At 47.2% G+C, this 19,707-nt stretch overlaps 1 protein-coding gene across 1 annotated transcript; it reads right to left on the bottom strand.

Moving 5' to 3' along the window:
* Positions 1 to 2,491: 2,491 nt before the first annotated feature.
* On the bottom strand, positions 2,492 to 19,571 carry OGFOD1 (2-oxoglutarate and iron dependent oxygenase domain containing 1). Its single transcript, XM_034788620.1, has 13 exons — positions 19,345 to 19,571; positions 19,051 to 19,196; positions 17,273 to 17,319; positions 14,472 to 14,572; positions 13,466 to 13,582; positions 12,777 to 12,868; positions 10,852 to 10,980; positions 10,284 to 10,397; positions 9,382 to 9,461; positions 8,938 to 9,236; positions 7,530 to 7,652; positions 6,391 to 6,449; positions 2,492 to 5,709 (listed from the first exon to the last, which is right to left on the bottom strand). Exons 1-13 carry the CDS (start codon positions 19,499 to 19,501, stop codon positions 5,551 to 5,553), a joined length of 1,623 nt encoding a protein of 540 aa, XP_034644511.1. The 5' UTR covers positions 19,502 to 19,571; the 3' UTR covers positions 2,492 to 5,550.
* Between the last annotated feature and the right edge of the window lie 136 nt (positions 19,572 to 19,707).

Raw genomic sequence — 19,707 nt, 5'->3', positions numbered from 1 at the left:
GGTTTTGCTCTATAATTGTCAGGTATTTTGATCACAGAATCTACCAAGCAAGAGGCATGTCTATTAATACAGCACCCTTTCAGCTCAAAACCCTTGAGTTCAGAGTGGGTCTAAACCAAAACCTTGGCTCCTAAGGCACCCTTCCTTTGGGGTATTTGAGATCCATAACTGATTTGTGCAGTTTGCTCCTACCCCTAGTTATCAGCTGCTGACCTGTGCAGCACAGAGCTGCTCTATGTCAGTGAATCCCTGGTTTCAGCCACTCCTTTCAGGACAGGTCTCACTGGGAAGGCCAGGTGGGAGAGGTGAAGGGAGGAGTCACTGCAGGCAGAAGTCCCAACTACAGCACACCTTGCTGGCTTTATGAAAAACAAGGAAATTAACCAGTTCCTAGGTTCCATGAAGCTAGGAATTGGTCAGTTTTCTAAAGTTAACACTTGAGCCTCGCTTTGCTTGGTGGAAATTCCACCTCCAACTATTCATTCTCTGCAACTGCTGGATAAAAGAGCACATGCTGAGTGGGTGGGAGGCAGCAAGAAAGTAGCATGTATTTTATGAAGGAGCAAACTGATCCTTGGTAGCAGCACGTGCAGGAATAAAAAGGGGAGCAGGGAGAAGTATCTAGGTACAAGAGGTAGGGAGAAAAATCTCTTGGACTCTGGCACAAAGAACTGTCAGAAGAAACAGTATTTTGGGCCAGTATTAAAGGTGGGTTTAAATAATGCAGTAGGATGGTGGATTGGAGTGTAAATTTTTATGACAAAGCTGATTTTTCCTATGAGCTAAAACAGTTAATTGATGTGCTTGACCTGAATTGCATCCTCAGGACCTGTTTCCTCATGCTGCTTCAGCAAGCCCCTTCCCTGTGTAATTATCAGTACCTGCATACAACAGGGCAGGGAGAGAGGTGTCCCTTATCTCTGTGGGGTTATATGCGCACATGGAAGGGGATTCTTGGATAGCTCCTTTATAACTAACAGGCTTCTTATGCAAGCTCTGAAATAGAGACAATGGTGCATCATCCACCATGGAGAGGCTAGGGAGCCCATAGCTGGTAAAAAGGAAATTAATTCTTGAAATCTGTTTTAATCCTGAGAACGGCCCCTGTCATTGATACAGCCCCCTCAGTATGAATTGTGCTGGCAAATACAAATCTGCCATTTCTGATTAACAGGGTCTAATGAGCCACCCATTCCATTCTGGGTTGGTGAATTTTAAAACTTTATTATGGAGCAATCTCTAGGGTTAATAAGCCTTGGGATCTCCGCCAGCCACTGTATTTGGAGGAAAAGATTCCCATAGCTCCAGTCTCACTTCTCTTGTTCTACTTGCCAATTCCTCATGCTTGATTAGTTTTATAGTGAGTGCAGTTTGTTCAACAGCTAGACAGTGGCTTAGACCATGTTGTTGTAGCCGGACATGCTGATTATCAAAGCTACATACCATGCACTTTCACGCTATCCTGTCTCTATTTTTGTATCTGTGGGCAAGCTGTATTCCCGTAGCATTGTCAGTTCCTCAGTACTAACAGTCCAGATCTGTAACTTGGCCAATTCCCCACCTGTATTTGGTACGAACACAGGAGATTTGATACTTGCTGTAGGAACATATTTTGAACTCCTCTTGCCTAACATCTCTTATCCTAAAGGATGAGCCAAGTTATGCAGCACCGAAATAAAGCGATTCAGCTGGCATGCCGAAGTAGGCAACAGGTCAAGATAAGAAGAGCAGAGTTCAGTGGAACCTGCAGTGACCCCCAGGAATTCATAATGCTAGAATGACACTCTGGTCACTACATGCACGTGTGTGTGAACCTATTAACTGTACTGTGCCTTTGTAACTGCACAAGGGACTAGCGCTTCTCCACACCCCAACCTACATTCCACCCCCTATATGAGAGAACTCTTGGGGAAAACCTGGCAAGCTTGTCTTTAGAGCACAAATGTCCTCCCCCCCCCCTTCTCCCCTCCCCGAAACCTGATGAGAAATTGCACCAGAACCAGTGCCCTCTTAACAGGAACATCTACGCACGAGTGATTTTTCAGTGTCTCCAGTTAAGTTTCAGCTTGGGGGAAGTAATTAGAACTGACAATTGACAAAAGGCGGTTCAGTTCCTGTCCTGACTTCTCCAAGTCTGAGGATGCTGTGTTATCTTATTCCTCGTTTCAATCAGGAAGAGATGTAAAATCAGACGCCCACTGTGATGTGTGTATGAATGAGGATTTTTTTTTTTAAGTCTCCTTCAATCTAGGCTATAGCTACTTTGCTCTGTCTTGCTCCATAACAAAGTGGTCCTTTTGTTGTCAGCTACTTGACAAAACTGCTTCCATCTAATACAAATGAAATTGCTGCATTGCCAATGCTTGAATTACCCAGAAGCCTGGTTGTATGTTTCTAGTGTCAAATGCTGGACTCTTGTCTCTTCTGCAGTAGAGGAATCTGGTGAGGAGGCTGAATGTCCTCTTAGAATCATTAGTCTGAGCAATTTAAATGTTGCATAATGGTTTATTGCCTAGTATGTATCCCTTCACTGCAGCTCACAGCACGTCCCACTTTGTTCATGTAACTGCTAGTCACTAGCATCTTTTGTTCTTCCTCTGTGTCACTCTTCCTACTCCCTTCTGGGGCATGGGTATGTTTCACATTGATGGTATCTTTCTTCTGAGGATCAGTGCATTTTACAAGCAGGGCCAATTTGAACTATCTTGCCAGAATTTCAGTATCAGCAAACAGAGCCTGTAGCGAGGGATATTTGCTGTATAGTCTTTGTCAAGATTAAACAAAATGTTTTTTTTATTTAAACATTAGCTAATGTGATTTAAAACACCACTTAGAAAATCCGGTGTACAGTAAATGCCAAGTGCCTGCCTCCTGCATTTCAGGTAATCTTGGGACTTGTTCTTTCCACTCCAAGGCCCAGCTTAGAGGGAGCAAGGGGAGCTGTTGATTTTTAGCTCCCTCAGTGCCATTTGTTTCTAAAGTTACTTTATGCCATACAGCTGAGACGCACCGATATTTCATAGAGCACAGAGGTTAGTTTATCTAGTACAGCCCTTGGAGGCTTGTTTCCTCCACTGCAGTATCTAGGCTGGTTTCACACAGGTTCAGCTTCTAGCCCGTCCTTTGGGAGGCTATTCCACAGACTGCTGGAGCTCAGCCTTAGGAGAAAGTAGTTGTTACACAGAATAATCAGCTTTTCCATAAAATCAACCTTTCACTTCTATTGCCAATGCCTGGCTGCCGTCTAAACATGTCCTTGTACTCTTGGTGCTTGCAGCCCTCACATCCTTGTAGGCCATTATGTGCTTGTCCCTTGTATTTTAAGCCACCTGATCAACTTTCCTTTTATGCATGGAAAATTGCACTACACAGTAGTTTCAGCTTTGGCATCTCAAAGACTGGACAGAATCTATTTCTCAAGGATATAGACCAGGAAGTGATACCCAACACAGAAGAAATGCAGCTTGGCTTGGCATTTAACCTAAAGTACCCATTCAAGATTTGGAAAGCGTCCTGACCTCCATTAGGATTTGTTTCTAGTTTTATACTCATCACAACTGGCTTAAAACAGCACCATGGTTTAAATGTTCAAACCAGCTGAGAAAGCCTTTTGGATTATTTTTTTCTAAAAGATCTGCTATAGGAATTATTTGGGGGAAGTTCTCTTGCCTGTGTTATACAGGGGGCCAGACTAGATGATCACAATGGTCCTTTCTGGCCTTGGAATCTATGAAACCAGTCTCTACCTTGCACAGAGAAACCAGATCATGAAAGCAAGTTAGTTAATTACACGAAGCTCTGGCTAAAGCTAGATCATGTGCAGAGAGCAAACGGCTCGCTGTGCTCCAGCACTTTGCCATTTCTGAGCCCAATAACAGTCCTGGGTTACATACCCCGAGGAAGTCGCAGATCTCCACAGAAACTGGGGGGTAGCAGGCTCCCTCCCTATGCTGCTTCATCCTACACCGAGTCGGTATGCGAAGGCATGGACGTGCATGTTTCTCTCCCATCCCCTTGCAAGCCCAGGGGCTATATTCCAAGGCTTAGATGGATTTGCAAAGGCATTAATTGCAGCAAAAGCACAGGTGTGTAAGTCAGTTACTACTGAAGGTGCAAAACACCTTCTAGACAATGCAAAATAAGCTCAGCACCAGCGTGTGCAACGCAGTAGTTAGTCAGCTGTACCGAACTCAGCCACGCTGTTCCTTCCTGAGAGCCAGCACGTTCTGTGACAGCACCAGTGAGTGGGCGGATAACGCCTGACCGCTTCAGCAACGTGGTACGCCTAGCAAAGTCAGAACTGCACCTCGCGCGGGGACAGCAGGTCACGCCAATCTGCTTTTAAGATTTTATTTTAAAAAACTTAAAAGCATGTACTGCTCCTGTCATGGCTGAGCAACCAGTGTCCGAACTAGCCTCCTGCAACCCCAGGGGCCTGGGGTGACTAGATGGAACAAGCTGCGCAGAATGCAAAATTAGGTATTCAGCTACGAGAGTGATGGAGACCACGCCCCTCCCCAACTAGAATTAGGCCGCAGCTTGAAGGGTGATGGTGAGAAGACACACTGGGGATGGCAACCCCACCTACTGTATTTGCCAAGGAGACAAGAAGGGGGGATAGGCCCTTAACTATGTTTTTTCCACCAGCCCACATTATTTTAACCCCTGCTTATATCCTCCCACTCCCCTTTCCCTGCTCACTAAAATCCTACAGGTTTGTTCTTTGTACCAGTACAAGTAGAGTGAGGCTGAAGGCTCCCCCTCAACTATCATCTCTCCCCACCTCGTCCCTTCCCAGATATAGAAAGTTTCACTTTTTTCATGGGGGGGGGGGTGAAACTATGTTTTTGGCAGACATTTTCACAAGCTTCTCTCCTGTACCCACCAGCTCCTAGACAATACAGCAGTTATGTGGCAGGACGCTTTGCATGTACTATTTCTCACTGCAGAGGGAACAATCAGGCCCCAGAAGAGAGATGGCTTGCACATCGGGGAAGTCAGGAAGCCCTGGTTTGGAATAAAGCCTGGTTCTTTCCTCCTGATGATCAGTTGAAGGCTTTGGAGTATAAATTTGTGCAGTGCTCACAGCAGTCACCAATTTGGGGTTACATAAAGTCTTGATGTGTCTCATGGCAAGATGTACATTCATTGCAGGGCTCTTCAGGAGAGCTGGGCTGGAACACTCTGCAAAGAACTATTCAAGAGTGGAGTGTTACGGATCCAAGTAAGACTCCCTCTGGTGGAGCAGCACCAGAATGTGAGAGTGAGTAAGAGTTAAGATTGGACAACAGAACAGTGCTTCCATTTGTTAGTTATTAAAAAAACAACAACCTATGAAAGTCACTTGGACTTCAACACCAGCATGACAGCTCGTATGCTGTCAGGTGAAGTTAGCTCTCAGCCTAAATCAAATCTAGGCTTATCAAATGACGCCAACTGATCCATGCATTACAGATGCACCTACTAAGAAGCCAGTCCAGGAGCCTATTCAAAACCCATTACTGTATCACTAAGCCATTCCCTCTCAGAAGATGACCATGCCCAGTGCCGTCACTCATAGTAGACAAAAGAGAAGTCCCAGAATCCAGCTCTGCTCTGTTTTTTTGGACGCTCCAAGCTACGATGGTTAACATACTTCACAAATTTCAAAGTCTCTTTGTCTCTGTAAACCAAGGCCAAGCAGTTGTTCTCTGGATTCACCGTCAGCAGCTAGAACAGACAAAGGAGATCTTGTTTTGGTGTTGTTGGAGGGGGAAGCAGGAGTTATTTTCACAAAAACAAATTTTCAAGATCTTATTCACATCAGAACCAGCGCCAGAATAAGTTATGTTACAGCAAACAGCGGGAGAATATCGTGAGAGCTTTTATGCTGAATACTGCCACCAATGGCATGACTCCAGCAGAAGCCTGAGAATAAACAACACAGCCTGCTGCATATTAAGACCCATCAGCTTAGGTTCTTTATTAGACAGTTGTCACTTGCCTCATCTAAAAGGGGCCTAGCACTGACCCAATATTACCATTGTTAGTATGGAAGCACCCAGGGGCCTCAAACAGGACTGGGGACCCTGTTGTGTTAGGCGCTGTACAGAAACAAAGGCAGAGATAGAGTGTAAACTCTTCGGGTCTGGGACCAAGACAAGCAACCCTGAGAAAACATGGCAAGTGCGCAGTTTTTACAGACACACATTTCGGGCCCAACTGTGCACAATAATCACGGCCTACAGCCAAGATGGGGCGTATTTCATTGCTCCCCAATCCTGGAACTGCTTCGATGTTCTCCACCTCCCCAGTGTAGGTTAGAGAAACCTCAGTGCTGCTCTAGCACTATGCCCCTAGGAACAGGTCTGCTGGCCAGGGCTTAAGTAGCATGGTGTGTTCAACTCTTACCTCTTCATCTTCATCCTTGGCAATGTAGGATGTAAAGCCACCATACTCTGCATCCCAATCTGAAAAGGTGAAATAGAAGAGAGAGACTTAGAAAGCTCAGGGCACTCTCGTACTCCCACGGACCCACTTAGATCAGTAGCATCTCCGCCCTGCTCTCCAAAATTCTTGGGTACCATACTACCTCCAGTTACCTATGGCCAGTGTTGTCATGCAGAGACATGGGCTTGAATCAGTATCCCTCACTACCCACCAGGACCCCACACACCCAGGGGATTACTGCCACCCTGGAAGAAGCGGCTAGACCCTCTCTAGGTATCTCACACACGGAACAGACACCTCCCAGTCATTTAAAGAGTCAAAGGTTTTAGTTGCAACTAGGCCATTGAATAGGATAGGCCTGCTGGTCCCAGCACGCTCATATGGACTCTGGCTTGTGCATCCCCAGGGCTGCTGGCAGCTGACCAAGACACAAAAATACTTCTGACCATTTAGGCTTCAGTTTTCAAAAATGACGAGCTAGTGCCGGACTAGCTAGCCCTGCAGCTGAGTGAATTTGGGGGTGGGAGGTTGTTACTTTGGAAAAATGCAGACTTCAGTATTATGTCTTTAAAAAAAAAAAAAAAATCTACACATGAATTTAGCGATAGTGTCACATGAAGTGTCTCCAAGGAAATAGCCCCTCTACTCCCCTGGGGGTGGCCTTGTCCCCCAGCCGCATGCTCTTGAGTCAGGATTCCCATCAGAAACTCCCCCAATCAGCTGGGTAATACTGCAAGACGTGTTTTGTTTCCCCAGAGGGCTGGCAAAGTGCCCTGGCCTGGCCCAGGGAGTCAGAGGAACCATTGGGAAGTAACCTAGCACTACTGTGTGGTAGTACAGAGCCAACCACTGTGGGACTGGCCTACGTCAGCAGTCCGAATCCTGCTGCGAATGACTATTAGCAGGGACGCCGGGCAACATCACTTAGAACTGGGAGAAAAGTAGGAAGGAGCCTTCGATTTAGAGAACAGCATGAAAGGTTTGGTGGCTTCAAAACTGCTGAAAATTTAACAGATGAGGCTAGGTGATTCCTAACAGAAGTCCCTTTTCTTTCCCCTTGGCAGCAAGGAAAGGGAAGGCTTGGATCTCTCCCCACATACCTTCGCAGCCGCAGAAGAACAGCAGGTCCAGGGCAAACTCTGTGATTTGGGTGTCATGGACTAGAGTGTAGTGGCCATTTGTCCAGTGCCTCAGCTCCCCCATGCACATGGGGACACTCGAACCTAGGTAGGAAAGCAAGAGTCTAACCAGCCTGAGAGGATACAGCAGCTGCACAAGAACTAACATCTACCGCCCCAAAGGAGAAGGCAGGCAAACAAGCTCTGCATCTTTATTTAGCTTCTGAAATACCTCCTCTGTAAAGCAGATAGATTTGGGTCCGGAAGCCCCGGTGGGAGATGAGGAGAGGAAAAGGCCATGGCCACCATCAATTTCATTCCCAGTTCCCAGCAGGCATGTGCCTTGTTTGAGGGGGGCCGGGAGCTGCCATGTGATAAACCCAGGCAGGGCTAACATATGGAGTCCAGCAATGCTCTTACCAGCCTCTGAAAAATGGAAGCGCTCCAGGTGGCTTTCCTGTCTGGGGCTTTCAGCTCGAAACTTCAAACCCAGCATCCTCTGTGCTCTGCATGGGCACCCAGGCGCTTCAACAGGAATAGGGTGTTGCCCCAGACTCCCCTCCCTGCACTGGGGTAATACTTAGCCGGCCCAGGGATGTGCAGATCAAGTTGGGGAAAGTGCTTTGGGATCCCTCAGGCTGTGGAGAGACCTTCCGATTCTGAGAGTTTGGCAGCCCCAGTTTATCATTCGCATCCTCCCTCCCCTACACCTCATGGCCTCTTGCTTCCTCAGTCAATCACAATGTTTCACAATAGCCAGAATGAATGGGAGTGGTTAAAAACACAGAAGGGGAGGAATGGAAGTAGTGGAGGCCATGGGCTAGGAGTGTAAGAGAGGAAACTGATTTCCATCACCACCAGTGCCCACCAGGAAGCTTAGGTAATTTAGGGTGCAACAGGGTCTTTCACAGAACAAATGTACTTGTAAGAGACTAGGAAAATGTGGGTATAAAACCACATTACAAGTGGCCAAGGGTTCAGGACAGGTGTGGTTCCTGAAGCTATTTAAACTCTTTCTAAACAGTTTGACTAGATTTCAACTTGATGAGGTGACTTTAAAATACTGTTACTAAATGTGTCACCTGCAGAAAGTCATTAACTCAGCCCAAATGCTTTCAGAAGCAGCCACTGATTTTGGGTGTCCAACTTCAGACATCTTGAGCCTGATTGACACAGGTGCTGAGCCTCACCACTTCCAATGAAGTCAATGGGAGCTGTGGGTGCTCAGCACCTCTGGAAATCAGGCTTAAGGTGGGCACTCAAAATCAGAGGCCACTCTTAAGCTGACTGTAGCCTGGGGTGAAGGCAATGGGAGTTCTGCCATTGACATCAATGGGGACCAGGTTTTCACTCTAGTTCTTTTAGCTCCAGCCCTGCTGGCTTTACTTACTGTTCTTTGTATCACTTTCTTTGGTTTGGGGGTCATTTTCAGGCTGATCTACTTGGTCAGCACTGCCGTTGGCCTTTTGACTGCTTTCTCCTTGCTTGGGTTTGGAAGAGCTGTGTCCAGTGCAATCGGCAGCTCTTCCTTCTTCTCCCTCCTCATCCTCATCATCAGAGGAAGCCAGGAAGTGCAGCTTTAGGCCTGTGAAGTTGGAGAGCAGCAGGAACAAGGCCTCGGAGTGGAATAACTCGAGGCACTTCCTCAGGACATCCGGAAGGCTCCCCTCCTCAGCCTTCTCATAACATCTGGAGGAGAGTGGGGATGTGATGAGCAGATAGCTGGTAAGGCTCCAACATTCAGACTAAGGAGACTAGCTGGTAGGCACCTCCCCAGCAGAACATGGCTGACCTAGTTAACCAGCAGGAGGCAGCAGCACAGACACAACACTACCTTTTATTGGGGGGTCCTCGGCTGCTCCATTTGATGTCTTCTTTCTGCAGAGCTTCACACACAAGCTGAAATTTCTCTCCCTAGGAGCCAAACACATTGCAGAACCCTTTAACACATCTGCTCCACAAGCTTTCCTGGTGCATTAATAATAGCCGCTCAATGCTGTTGTGCAAGGCATCCAGCTTTAGTTCTCTGAACTGCATTTGTCCCCCCCAGCCCAGCCGGGGCTAGATGAATCCGGGGGCTGGGGTGGTGGTTGTGATCCTCCACTGCCCTGCAGCTTGTATTATCAATTATACCTGTGCAGAACGGGCATGAAATGCTACTAGATTAGCATCCTCTGCACCCACACAGGTGAGCGCATTCCCCACTTTACACAGGTATATGTGACTGCACAAAGGGCCAGGCAGGGTGAATCAGACCCAGGACCCACAGCCTCCATAGGGATGCCAAGTCACAGAGCATAGCCTCTACTGGTCATGTATTTCACAAGTGGTGTAGCAACCCTTCCTCCCGCCTGGTGCTTCTTGCCCAGGAGACTAGCCTATATGACACAGGGACTCAGGGTAGGGATTCCACCAAAAACAGGGTTAGGGGACAGGCGGCAGAGCAGGGACCACGAGGAGGTGGAGCAGTGTTGGTGGTTCAGTCAGGGTGTCCCTGTGCAGCGGAGGGGCTACAATCTATATAACTTCACCAGGATAAATCGGGGGGGTTGCAGCCACCATTTCCTCCATTCCTGCCTGAAGCCACTAAGAGGAGGAAGAAAGACCAGCTGGATCTCGGCTTCTCAGCTGCACAAATGACCCACCGCATTCACTACCACTTTGTGTTCCACGCAATGCCCACCAGCACCACAACTGGGGAACAAGCCCACACACAGCACATCATCCTGGACCCACCTTCAGGAAGTTCTTCAGGAGAAGCTCTGATCGTTCCTCAAATTCCTCCTGGATGTGGGCTTGGGAATCCATGTCCAAGTAAACTGGGTTGATCCACTCATACAAGATTTCATGCTGAAATAGAAACGACATCTCCGTTTGAATGCTGGATTTGAGATTACACAGATAATGGGACTTCCCCCGCACAATGGCGTAGGGCTGGACCATCCCCTTACTGCCCACGGCATTTGCGGCAGACATTTGCAATGGGCACAGAATTCCTTACACAAAGCTCTCACTAGACCTACCCCCACCACCAAAATAGAACTCTCCAGCCTTCTCCCCAAATCAGTCGCTACTAATACAACCTTGCACTTTTCATCCTTGGTCTCAAAGCCAATGAATGGATGGGAGAGAGGAGGAAGTTAACAGTTCAGTTTTAAGCATCCAAGAGATTGCTGAAAACAGTGAGGAAAAGAGGGATTTGTAAAATTCTAGGAACCCACTGCCTCAACTGTGTGCCTCCTAAGTATCCCATAGACATGAAAGAGGCTGGGTGGGGGTGAGCAGATCTCTGCTTTTTGCTTACATCGTATGGGAGATGTGGACTCCGGGGCAAAAGGGATTCAATGTAGCGGGGAGGCCTTGCCACCGACGGCCCATGAAACCAACCACTCACAGACAAGCGGCACTTCCCTTTGGTCAGAACTTCAGACACCTGAAATGAAAAGGTGAGAATCGCATTACAATTAGCATCTAGTATGTGTGTATTATGGCAATGCCTAACGGCCCCAACTCAGCTCAAAGCCTCATTGTGCGAGGTGTTGTACATGCACCTAGTAAGAGAAGTCCCTGCCCCCAAAGAGTTTACAGTCTAGGCAGACAAAGGTCTGGAGACAGGAAGGATTATTGTCTGCAATTTAGATGGGGGAAACGAGGTAAGTTTAAGTGTCTTGCTCAAGTCTGTAGCAGGACCATGAATTGAACCCCAATCTCCTGTGGCCCAGTCCAGAGCCTTAACCCCTGAACTATCTTTAGAGCCCCTACTCCCGGGGCAGAGCAGGAGCCAACAAGAACTACGGGATACGTTTTTTGCTGCTTGGTTTGCTAGATTACTATTTACCATGATCTGCAAAACGCAGCTGTGATGTGGCTAGCCAGGAAACACAAAAAAGGGTGCCCAGGACAGGTACTATGGGAAGCAGTCACAGTTCATGAGCAATAGCCACATGCTAATTTACATATGTTTGTTTTTACCTTTAAAAAATATACTGTAGAACCCTCTCTCATCAGGATGCAGTTGTTCCACTTGCTAAGGGCGAAGTCACCTCTGTGCAAAAGACCCAGGCATTTAATAGACTTTAATAGGCTCCCTGCACTGGGGTGAATTCCAGACTGGTCAGTGGAAGTCAGGGGCTTCTGTATTGTGATGCGAGGACTGATTAGTGCAAAATTTGACAAGAGCTAGTCACCTCCATGTGGCTCAGGGTGAAGTTAACTATAGGTGTTAATTCCACATTTCAGGATATATAGTGACCTAGGGGGCTTTGAGTAATTTGGGGTGGTGGCAATAACTCCCCAAAGCATTTGATGGAAAACAAAGATGCCACCAATATGCTAAGTGTGGTGGGTCACTGCTGTGCTAGGAGATGCTCTTGTATGCCAGCTCACTTCCAAACGATGAAAAAAAGGAAGCCTGGACCAAGATTCAGAGATGTGTTTGGAAGTAACAGCAAAATGCTCCTTGCTGGATGTTTGAGAAAAGGGATTTTTGCTGGCTTCTGCTGTGAGGGGTTTGTATCATGCTGACCCTCCCTCAGCCATCCAATGGCAACACAAAGGCACTTCGATTCATCAATGAAAGGGTCAAATGCAGAGATTCAGCGATTGCAAGTACTCCAGGGGACAAGTGGTGAATTCTGTGTCTGAGAGCCTTTGACAAAAGCACTCCCAATACAGTCAGCTGGTTTTTTAAAGCCTATATTAACAGTGTGAATGACTGAATGCAGGACTTTGAATGTTGCTAAACACGGGACTAAGTTTCAGTTAGCAGGAGGCAGTCACAAGGCTAAGCTATGAATTCACATGGCTTTACATGTCTACAATAAGTTGCCAACGGATAACAGCTCGGGGAATGACCAGCAGGGCTTTCTGTTCTTTATCTCACTTGTATCTTAAATAAAACCCTATGCCACATAGCTGAGCCCACGGCTGGCCTATGTTAACACATTCTCATTGCCGTTTCCCCTTCGACTCCTTGCTGCTGCGCGCTCCACCCCGTGGTATTTTCTGGCGTCCGTGAGATGGTTTTATTTAGAACTCTCAGAAAGAACATGACAGCTGACACTGGAGCCAGGATGTTATTCAGAGCCCTTGTCCTGCTCTGTAGTTGTACAGCACCTAGCACAATGGGGCCTCCGTTCTGATTGGGGCTCCTTAGGGTGTTACCACAATACTCACAATGGATGCTTACAGCAATCACACTTGGTTGAAGAAAGAAGAGCAGCTCCTTGCCTGGTGGAAAGAGACAGGAGACACTTCGAAGAAGACCAGGGAATTCCATGAAGGGACTAACGACTTGACGACCCGCTGCGGCTGAAAGTGGCCTGAGCAAGAAAAGACCACACATGCTCTTTACAATCAGACATGAAATCCCCCTCTGCCCCCACGAGCCCCTTTGTGCTGGTTCCAGAACCACTTGGGACTGGTAAGTCCTGCACATAGGAGGGAGCTCCAGAGTAAGAAGCTGGCCTGGGAGGCCTAAATGCCCACCAGAGTGGGCATCTCCTCCTGCCTGGATCTCAGTCACTGAACAGTCCAGTCCACAGAGGGTACTGGGCAGAAGTGTGGCTACTGGCATCACCCCCATCACCTCCCTCTGCAGCTATGAGTCAGAAACAAAAGGTTGCCCTCTTCATCTACACACTTCATGCCCCCCCCGCCATCTGCTTCACCCCCCAAAGGCTAGTCCTCAAATTGAGCCATCACCAGTAGCACAATCCCGAGTGACAGCTTCACTTGTCTCACTCTGAGACATCGGTCACTGCAACACACCAGCCTCCACCTGAACGAAGCTGCTTCTCCTCACTCTTAACGGTGTCTTAACGGTGGCTGCTGTGAAGACACACAGAAGCGAAGTGTTCCAAATTCGTCCCTATAACTGACATCCTCAGACATACAGAGCCAGGGGACCATGAGCCTACCGTCTGTGCTGTACAGGTCCAGAGTGCCCCCGTCGCTCTTCTCCCACGGCGGAACCAGGTACAGGATGAAGGCAATTCTCCGTCCCTCCAGCTCGTCGTCATGGCACAGCAGGGCATCTGCAATCACAAGTTTTAGCGGGCTTGCAGAATTCATTCATTTCAGTGGCCATTCCCCATCCCTGCACCTTTGAAAGAAAATCCACCCCCTTCCCTGGGCTGCACCCTCACCTGGCCACAAGCCCATCTGATTCACAGACCTCGTAGGGGTAATTTCCTTGGACTCCATTACGATGACATCAGCTGAATCCGTCCATCAAAGTGCGTAGCTACAGGGCCCTCCTGCCACCTTCCTCTCCTCTCGCTACTGCTCAGCGAGAGGAAATTGCTCAGCTTCCCTGAATGATTCAAACACTGTCTCTTAAAGCCACAGTGGCATCAAAATGCACTTTGAGCGAGTTCCCCGCTGGCTAGAAATGCTGTCCTGACAGTGCTGGTGACTGAAGGTCTACTCAGCCAGGACAGCATGGGCAGTACCAGCGCAAGCTTCCTTCTCTCCACGCCATCGATTTGACTCAATCTTAGTCCAGGAGAACCACTTCTAAGGGCAGTCTGGTGTCTGTGACCCACTCAGTCCTGGGCCAGCACGGGAACCCACATGACAAGATAAGATATTAGTGACAAACACCAGAAAAACCTTAACTTCCAGAAGTTGAACTCCTAGCCATCCTGGGGCCATTGGACTGGCCACAAACACTGGATTTCTTCAAAGACGGGTGGCGGCGGGGGGAAGCTCTTGAGTTCACTGGGCCCAGTTTAAACTATTAACAGCAAAAATACCCAGGTATGTCACTTCTTCCCTTTTTTGACTTGCTTCTTGCCTGAATCTTTGCTTTGCTGGAGGACAGCTTCCAGGAGCAGGAGTTCCCAGGGAGCTTTGAAACTGGGGTCCCCTTGGCAATGTAATGCTCTCCACCCACTCCGAGGAGAAGGCACCCTGCTCACTCACCTGTATACTCATACTTAGCACAGGACAGGTCAATGGTTGGTTCCAGCTCCACCTGGGTAACTGCAGCCAGCCACTCCCGGAACTCTTCAAACAGAACTTTCCTGAGACGACAAGCACACAGCAAATGGGACATGCAGCGCCTCAGCATTAAAGGTTTCCTAGGTTGAAGTGCTGCAGCACTGAGTACATGGTCATAGAATTCCTGCCAGGAGTCCTGCATTCGTGGGCAACCCTACAACAAACCTCCAGGAGTGCAGCCCCTGTGCTGCTGAGAAACATTGACAGCAACAAAGCAGTGGAGGATGGAATTAGTCAGTCAGGAAAGAGATGAAAGTTTCAGACTTCTAAACAGCAATTTTACAGTGCTAAAAAATAAGTGTTTTGGGGGAACGGAGGGTGAGAGGATTGAAATGCTAATGGGGAAGCAATCAAGGAGGAACCTGAGATGATCATTAGAACTAGGTGGATGGGGGAATCTATGCAATTTCTTCCCCCCTCCCCCAGCACAGTAAAGCATATCGTATACAGCTTGAGTTAACTGGCCACGCAGTTTGGAGATAAACGGGGGTTTCGTTAAGAGACTATGTTCGATTTAACAAGAAAAACCAAACCAAACCAAAAAGATGCATCAGGCAGGTTAGATATGGTGGATGGTTACATTAACATGGCAAAATATAATTAAAATGATCCCATACACAGAAGTGACATGCCACTTTACCCCATCTAAAGGATTTGTGTGGGCCCTGGCCATTTTGTAAGTTTCTGAGTACACAAATGTCAGTTATGAAAGCAGGCTGGGGTGGGGGTGGGGGGGGGATGACCCTCAATTAGCAAGTTAAATTATTTTTTATTCGACCACTGGGAAGTAGGGAACAGCCTCCTTTGACAGATATGGCAATTTCCTGAAATATCTTTGCGAGATCTTATTGAATTAAGTTTAAATAGCTTTGGAGTGATGTATTATTGTAGGATAGTATGTAACTTCTCTAGAGGAGAGACGTAGCCAGTGTAAACCCTGGGAAGTGTTATGAGCTTCGAAGGTCTATTTTAAACAACGTGCCAGACAAGAACACACTTTTAGGATAATAAAGCTAAGTGGGTTTCGCAGGAAATCTCTAGGGAGAGGCGTATGCAAATATGTCCCCTCTGGTTATGCAAGAACTCAGCCTTTTGAAGCTTCACCCTGAGGAAGGCACCTTTGTCTCCTGCTCACCTGTTAGACGAGAACAAGATCCAAGGCCCAAACCGTATAAAGAAAAGCATGAATGATTCACAGGGGTTCTTGTTCGGACCTAACAGCTGTTATGAACTTGTAACCACAGGAAACCCCTTTGGTGGGATTTGAAGGACTGATCACCTGCCACAGCCCTCAGAGTTGGGAGGTGATCTCTGGTAAGCTTATTAGCAAAAATGTTTTTAATATGTTTTAATTCGTTAATAACTTTTCTCTGTAATGCTTTCACCTTAACAATAAATGCTTAGAAAGGGCTGTGTGGTAGCTTATAACTGTGGGCAACTACACTGTTTATAGCCTCTTAGGAGAAAGCAAAGCAGCCGTTTAGGCAGTCTGATTTGCTGGGGATATCACAGTATAGGCAGGGAACTGTGCAGCCTGGGAAAACCCCAGTCAGGAGGGAGAGAGATGCAGTTCTCTGCCCAAGTGAAGTGACAGCTGAGGAGCCGGGAGCTTAGTGGGTGCCCTTGTGGTACCACGAGGAGGCAATACAGGTGCAGTTGCCCTGAACTGTGACACCTCTTCCTGACCTGAAATGGCCAGAAGTAAATTGTCTCTAACACCAAAACCACCCTTGGCCTCTCTGAGACTGGTACTAATTTGTTATCTTGTGAGCAATCTCAGGAATGATTTTTGTGGTGTGGAAGGCCATTGTCCAGCCATCTAATGCCAAGGACTTTCCATTAATATAGACTCAGGATGGATCTGAACAGGAACCCTTGAGTTTAAAGCCCGTTGGGCTATTAAACCCCTCTGTCAGAAGAGAAGTTGATAATAGAAATGCTGCAAACTCTTCACTACAGCATTGCTCCGGGCTAAGCTCTCACTTCGGTGTCACTTCAAAGAGGGATTTCAGCTTTCAATCTACGTCTTAGATTTTCCCTTTAAAGCTCCATTCGCTGACCTGTCCAGCATCAAATCCAATATTTCCTTAGCAACTGCCTGCTGTTATAGCCACCTCTACAAAAGAGTGAGATAATCAAACTGGCAAAGCCAGTGCTGGATCTGTTAAGGCAAACTATCACGTTAGATTCATTCATTAACATATAACTTACAAGGCGAGGGATGCCCAACTTCTCTGCTTTGCCTTAACTGTACTCTCCTGTAACACGTGTCTCTTTAATAGGGTATTACACTAACAGCTAATTGAAATTTTTTGAACAAAATGTTGTGTCATGGAAAAAAATGGCCTTTTCCCAAAAAAGAAATTTTAATGAAAAGCTCACAAAAATGTTGACAATACTGATAAATTTTTTTTTTTAAACTGTGCCTTTTTTTCTGGTATTTTTTCCTGAAATGTTTACTGTAAACATTATAAAAATAGTTATAGAAAGTTTTTGGTAAACAAAACATTCTAGCAATAGTCTTTTAAAAAACGGTCCCAATCCACTTAAAAATATATCAGAAAAATAATCACGAAACATTTACGTAAGAGAGTCCATTTTGAACAACCCTGAAACAGGATTTTTCACAATTTTTTCACAAAATGATTTTCATTTTCTGGCCATGTCCCTTTTCTAGAAAAGGGTGCCTGATCATTTGCCATGATTTACAGGAGCTATTTTACCTTAATGCCGAGATGTGAGGCTCTTTTCTCTTCGTCAGATCATCAGACTATGGACATGCATGGAAAATAAGAACAATTATTTCATTTAGACTGTGCTCTAAGTTACAGTTGAAATGATAACTAAGGACAGCACTTAAAATAAATATTTCTAGGACCATCATCAGTCTAACTTTTCTGCAACTATTCTGGGAACAGGAGTGCAGAATGGATAGCAGAGGGCCCTCGCAGGCAAAAGTGGAATTAAGTAACCCAAAAGTTATTAGGCACAATGCCACCATCACCGATGCAAGTTAAATGTCTCAGGGCACCAGTCCAAGACTGTGTAGCAAGGCTGAGTCACTGACATACCAAAGAAGATCTGCACTTGGGAGGAGAGTATCTGTATTCTAGAGCTACCACACCTCCAAAGAACCTCGATGTTCAGCATTGTACAGGACGTAGACATAGGAATTTCTCATTCAGATGACAGAGATGGAGTGACAGACAATTTTCAGAGGGCCAGGGGTGGAGAAACCAGAAAAGAACTACTACTGTCTAGTATTTAGGGTTAAACCTGCATTCTCCTGCAGTTCTGCAGAATTAGAGCTGCAGATGGACTCATCAGTAAATACTATTTCATGTTCATATGGGTATAGACAGACAAGCAACACAGCACATAACCAACCCCAAGAAGAATAATCTTCCTTAGACTGCTTTACAATTATAAACTTCAGAGTGCAATAGGAGGGAGCTGGTAACATGATCAGAGCAGAAGACTGGGACATAGGCCCTAAAGGGGTTTCACTCCCAGCTTTGCCATTAACTTGAGATCCCCTACAGACCACAGAGACAATCATAGCACATATGTAGGCTTGGCAGAATTCAAATTTTTAAAAAATAATTTTAACAGATAATATTGATCAGGGGTTCTCAAACTGGGGGTCGGGATCCCTCAGGGGATCGCGAGGTTATTACATGGGGGGGGGGTCGCAAGCTGTCAACCTCCACCCCAAGTCCCACTTTGCCTCCAGCATTTATAATGGTGTTACAAATTAAAAACACTTTTTATATATTTAAGGGGGGGGGTCACATTCAGAGGCTTGCTATGTTAAAGGGGTCACCAGTAAAAAAGTTTGAGAGCCACGGATATTGATTTTAAAGATTTTTTTTATTATATCGATTTAAATTTTTACAGTGGTGCAAAATTATGGGATTTAAAGATTTTTTCCAATGTTTATTCATTTGAATTTTCCCAATTGCAGGAAACTGAATGGGATTGGACAATAATTATTTAATGACAGTAGACATTGATATTCAAAAACTTAAAGCTTTATAACCATTAAAACACAAGTTGTCAATGTCACTTGTCAAAATATACCAAGTAAATATCCTTAAGTCAAACTCTAATAAGTTGTCAAGCAGCATTTTTCTTACTTTGCCTATCTGTACATTTCTATTATTATTATTGGAAATATTTTTGTTGGTTTTTGTGTATGATGAAATTGAAATTTACTGATAAAAATCGAATCCTTCCAAGCCTAGACGTGTGAGAGAGATATAGCCAAGCTTTCCAAAAGCCGTCACTGATTTTGGGTGCCTAACTCAAAAGGGCTTGGTTCTGATTTTCAGAGATGATGAACACCCCAGACTTCAGTTCAAGTCAGTAAGAGCTGCGCATTCTCAGCACTTCTGAAAATAAGGTCTGGAAGCACTTTAAAGAGGCTCTGGAAATGCCCCGCGCCCCTCTCCGATTTGTGCCACTGGGATGAAGACGCCGAGAGCCTGTCCCGGAGCAGCACCTGTTTGAACTTGTACAAATCGTTGCACTTGGGGTGGAAATCCAGGTCCAGGAGCTCCCGCTGCAGCCCGTCCAGGAAGCCCGGGCACGGGAGGAAGTCGGGGATCACGCCGTGACAGAAGGGAGCAGGATCCACCGTGATGGCCTCTGAGGGCGGGAAATGAGACACGGTGAAGCCCGGGACGCGGCCCCGGCGCTCGCCCCTGCCCTGCCCCGCCCCGGGCCGGGCCCTGCCCGCGCTCCTCAGCGAGGGGGGCCCGGCTCCCAGCCCGGCCCGGCTCCCCGGCCCCGGTACCGTGGGTGAGCGGCTCCCTGCGGCCCCAGGCGGCCCCCGCCTTCTCCTTCAGCGCCGGCTCCCGGATGGCCGCCGCGAACTCCCCGCGCACTTCCCGTTTGCCCCGCTTCTTGCCCGGCTCCCCCTGAGCGGGGTCCCGGGCCCGCGTCCCGCTCATGCTGAAACTGTCCCCGCTCCGGCACGCGGGGCTACAGCACGCCCGAGGCGGCGCCTACAACTCCCATCATCCCTCGCGCAGCCAGCGGAGCCAATCGGCGTGAGCCGGGAAGGGCAGGGCAAAGCTCTGAGAGGCCTGGGGGTGGGGCAGGGCAAGGCTACAGCAGCCAATGGGGACGCGTAGGGCTCCTGCGTTGGGAGCGGGTT

This window comes from Trachemys scripta, chromosome 13 (assembly GCF_013100865.1).
Source record: "Trachemys scripta elegans isolate TJP31775 chromosome 13, CAS_Tse_1.0, whole genome shotgun sequence".
Taxonomy (NCBI): Eukaryota; Metazoa; Chordata; order Testudines; family Emydidae; genus Trachemys; species Trachemys scripta.
The sequence above is the reverse complement of the archived record's forward strand: the minus strand, read 5'-3'. Positions and strand labels throughout refer to the sequence as shown.

Bases quoted from the DNA above. Each gene is read 5' to 3' on its own strand.
- OGFOD1 (XM_034788620.1), bottom strand. From the start codon at position 19,501: ATGAGCGGGACGCGGGCCCGGGACCCCGCTCAGGGGGAGCCGGGCAAG. The intron at 7,653-8,937 runs GTAAGTAAAGCC...TTTCCTACCTAG, and splicing joins AGAAAGTGATACAAAGAACA to GTTCGAGTGTCCCCATGTGC. The intron at 6,450-7,529 runs GTATGTGGGGAG...TCACCTTTTCAG, and splicing joins GTTCTTCTGCGGCTGCGAAG to ATTGGGATGCAGAGTATGGT.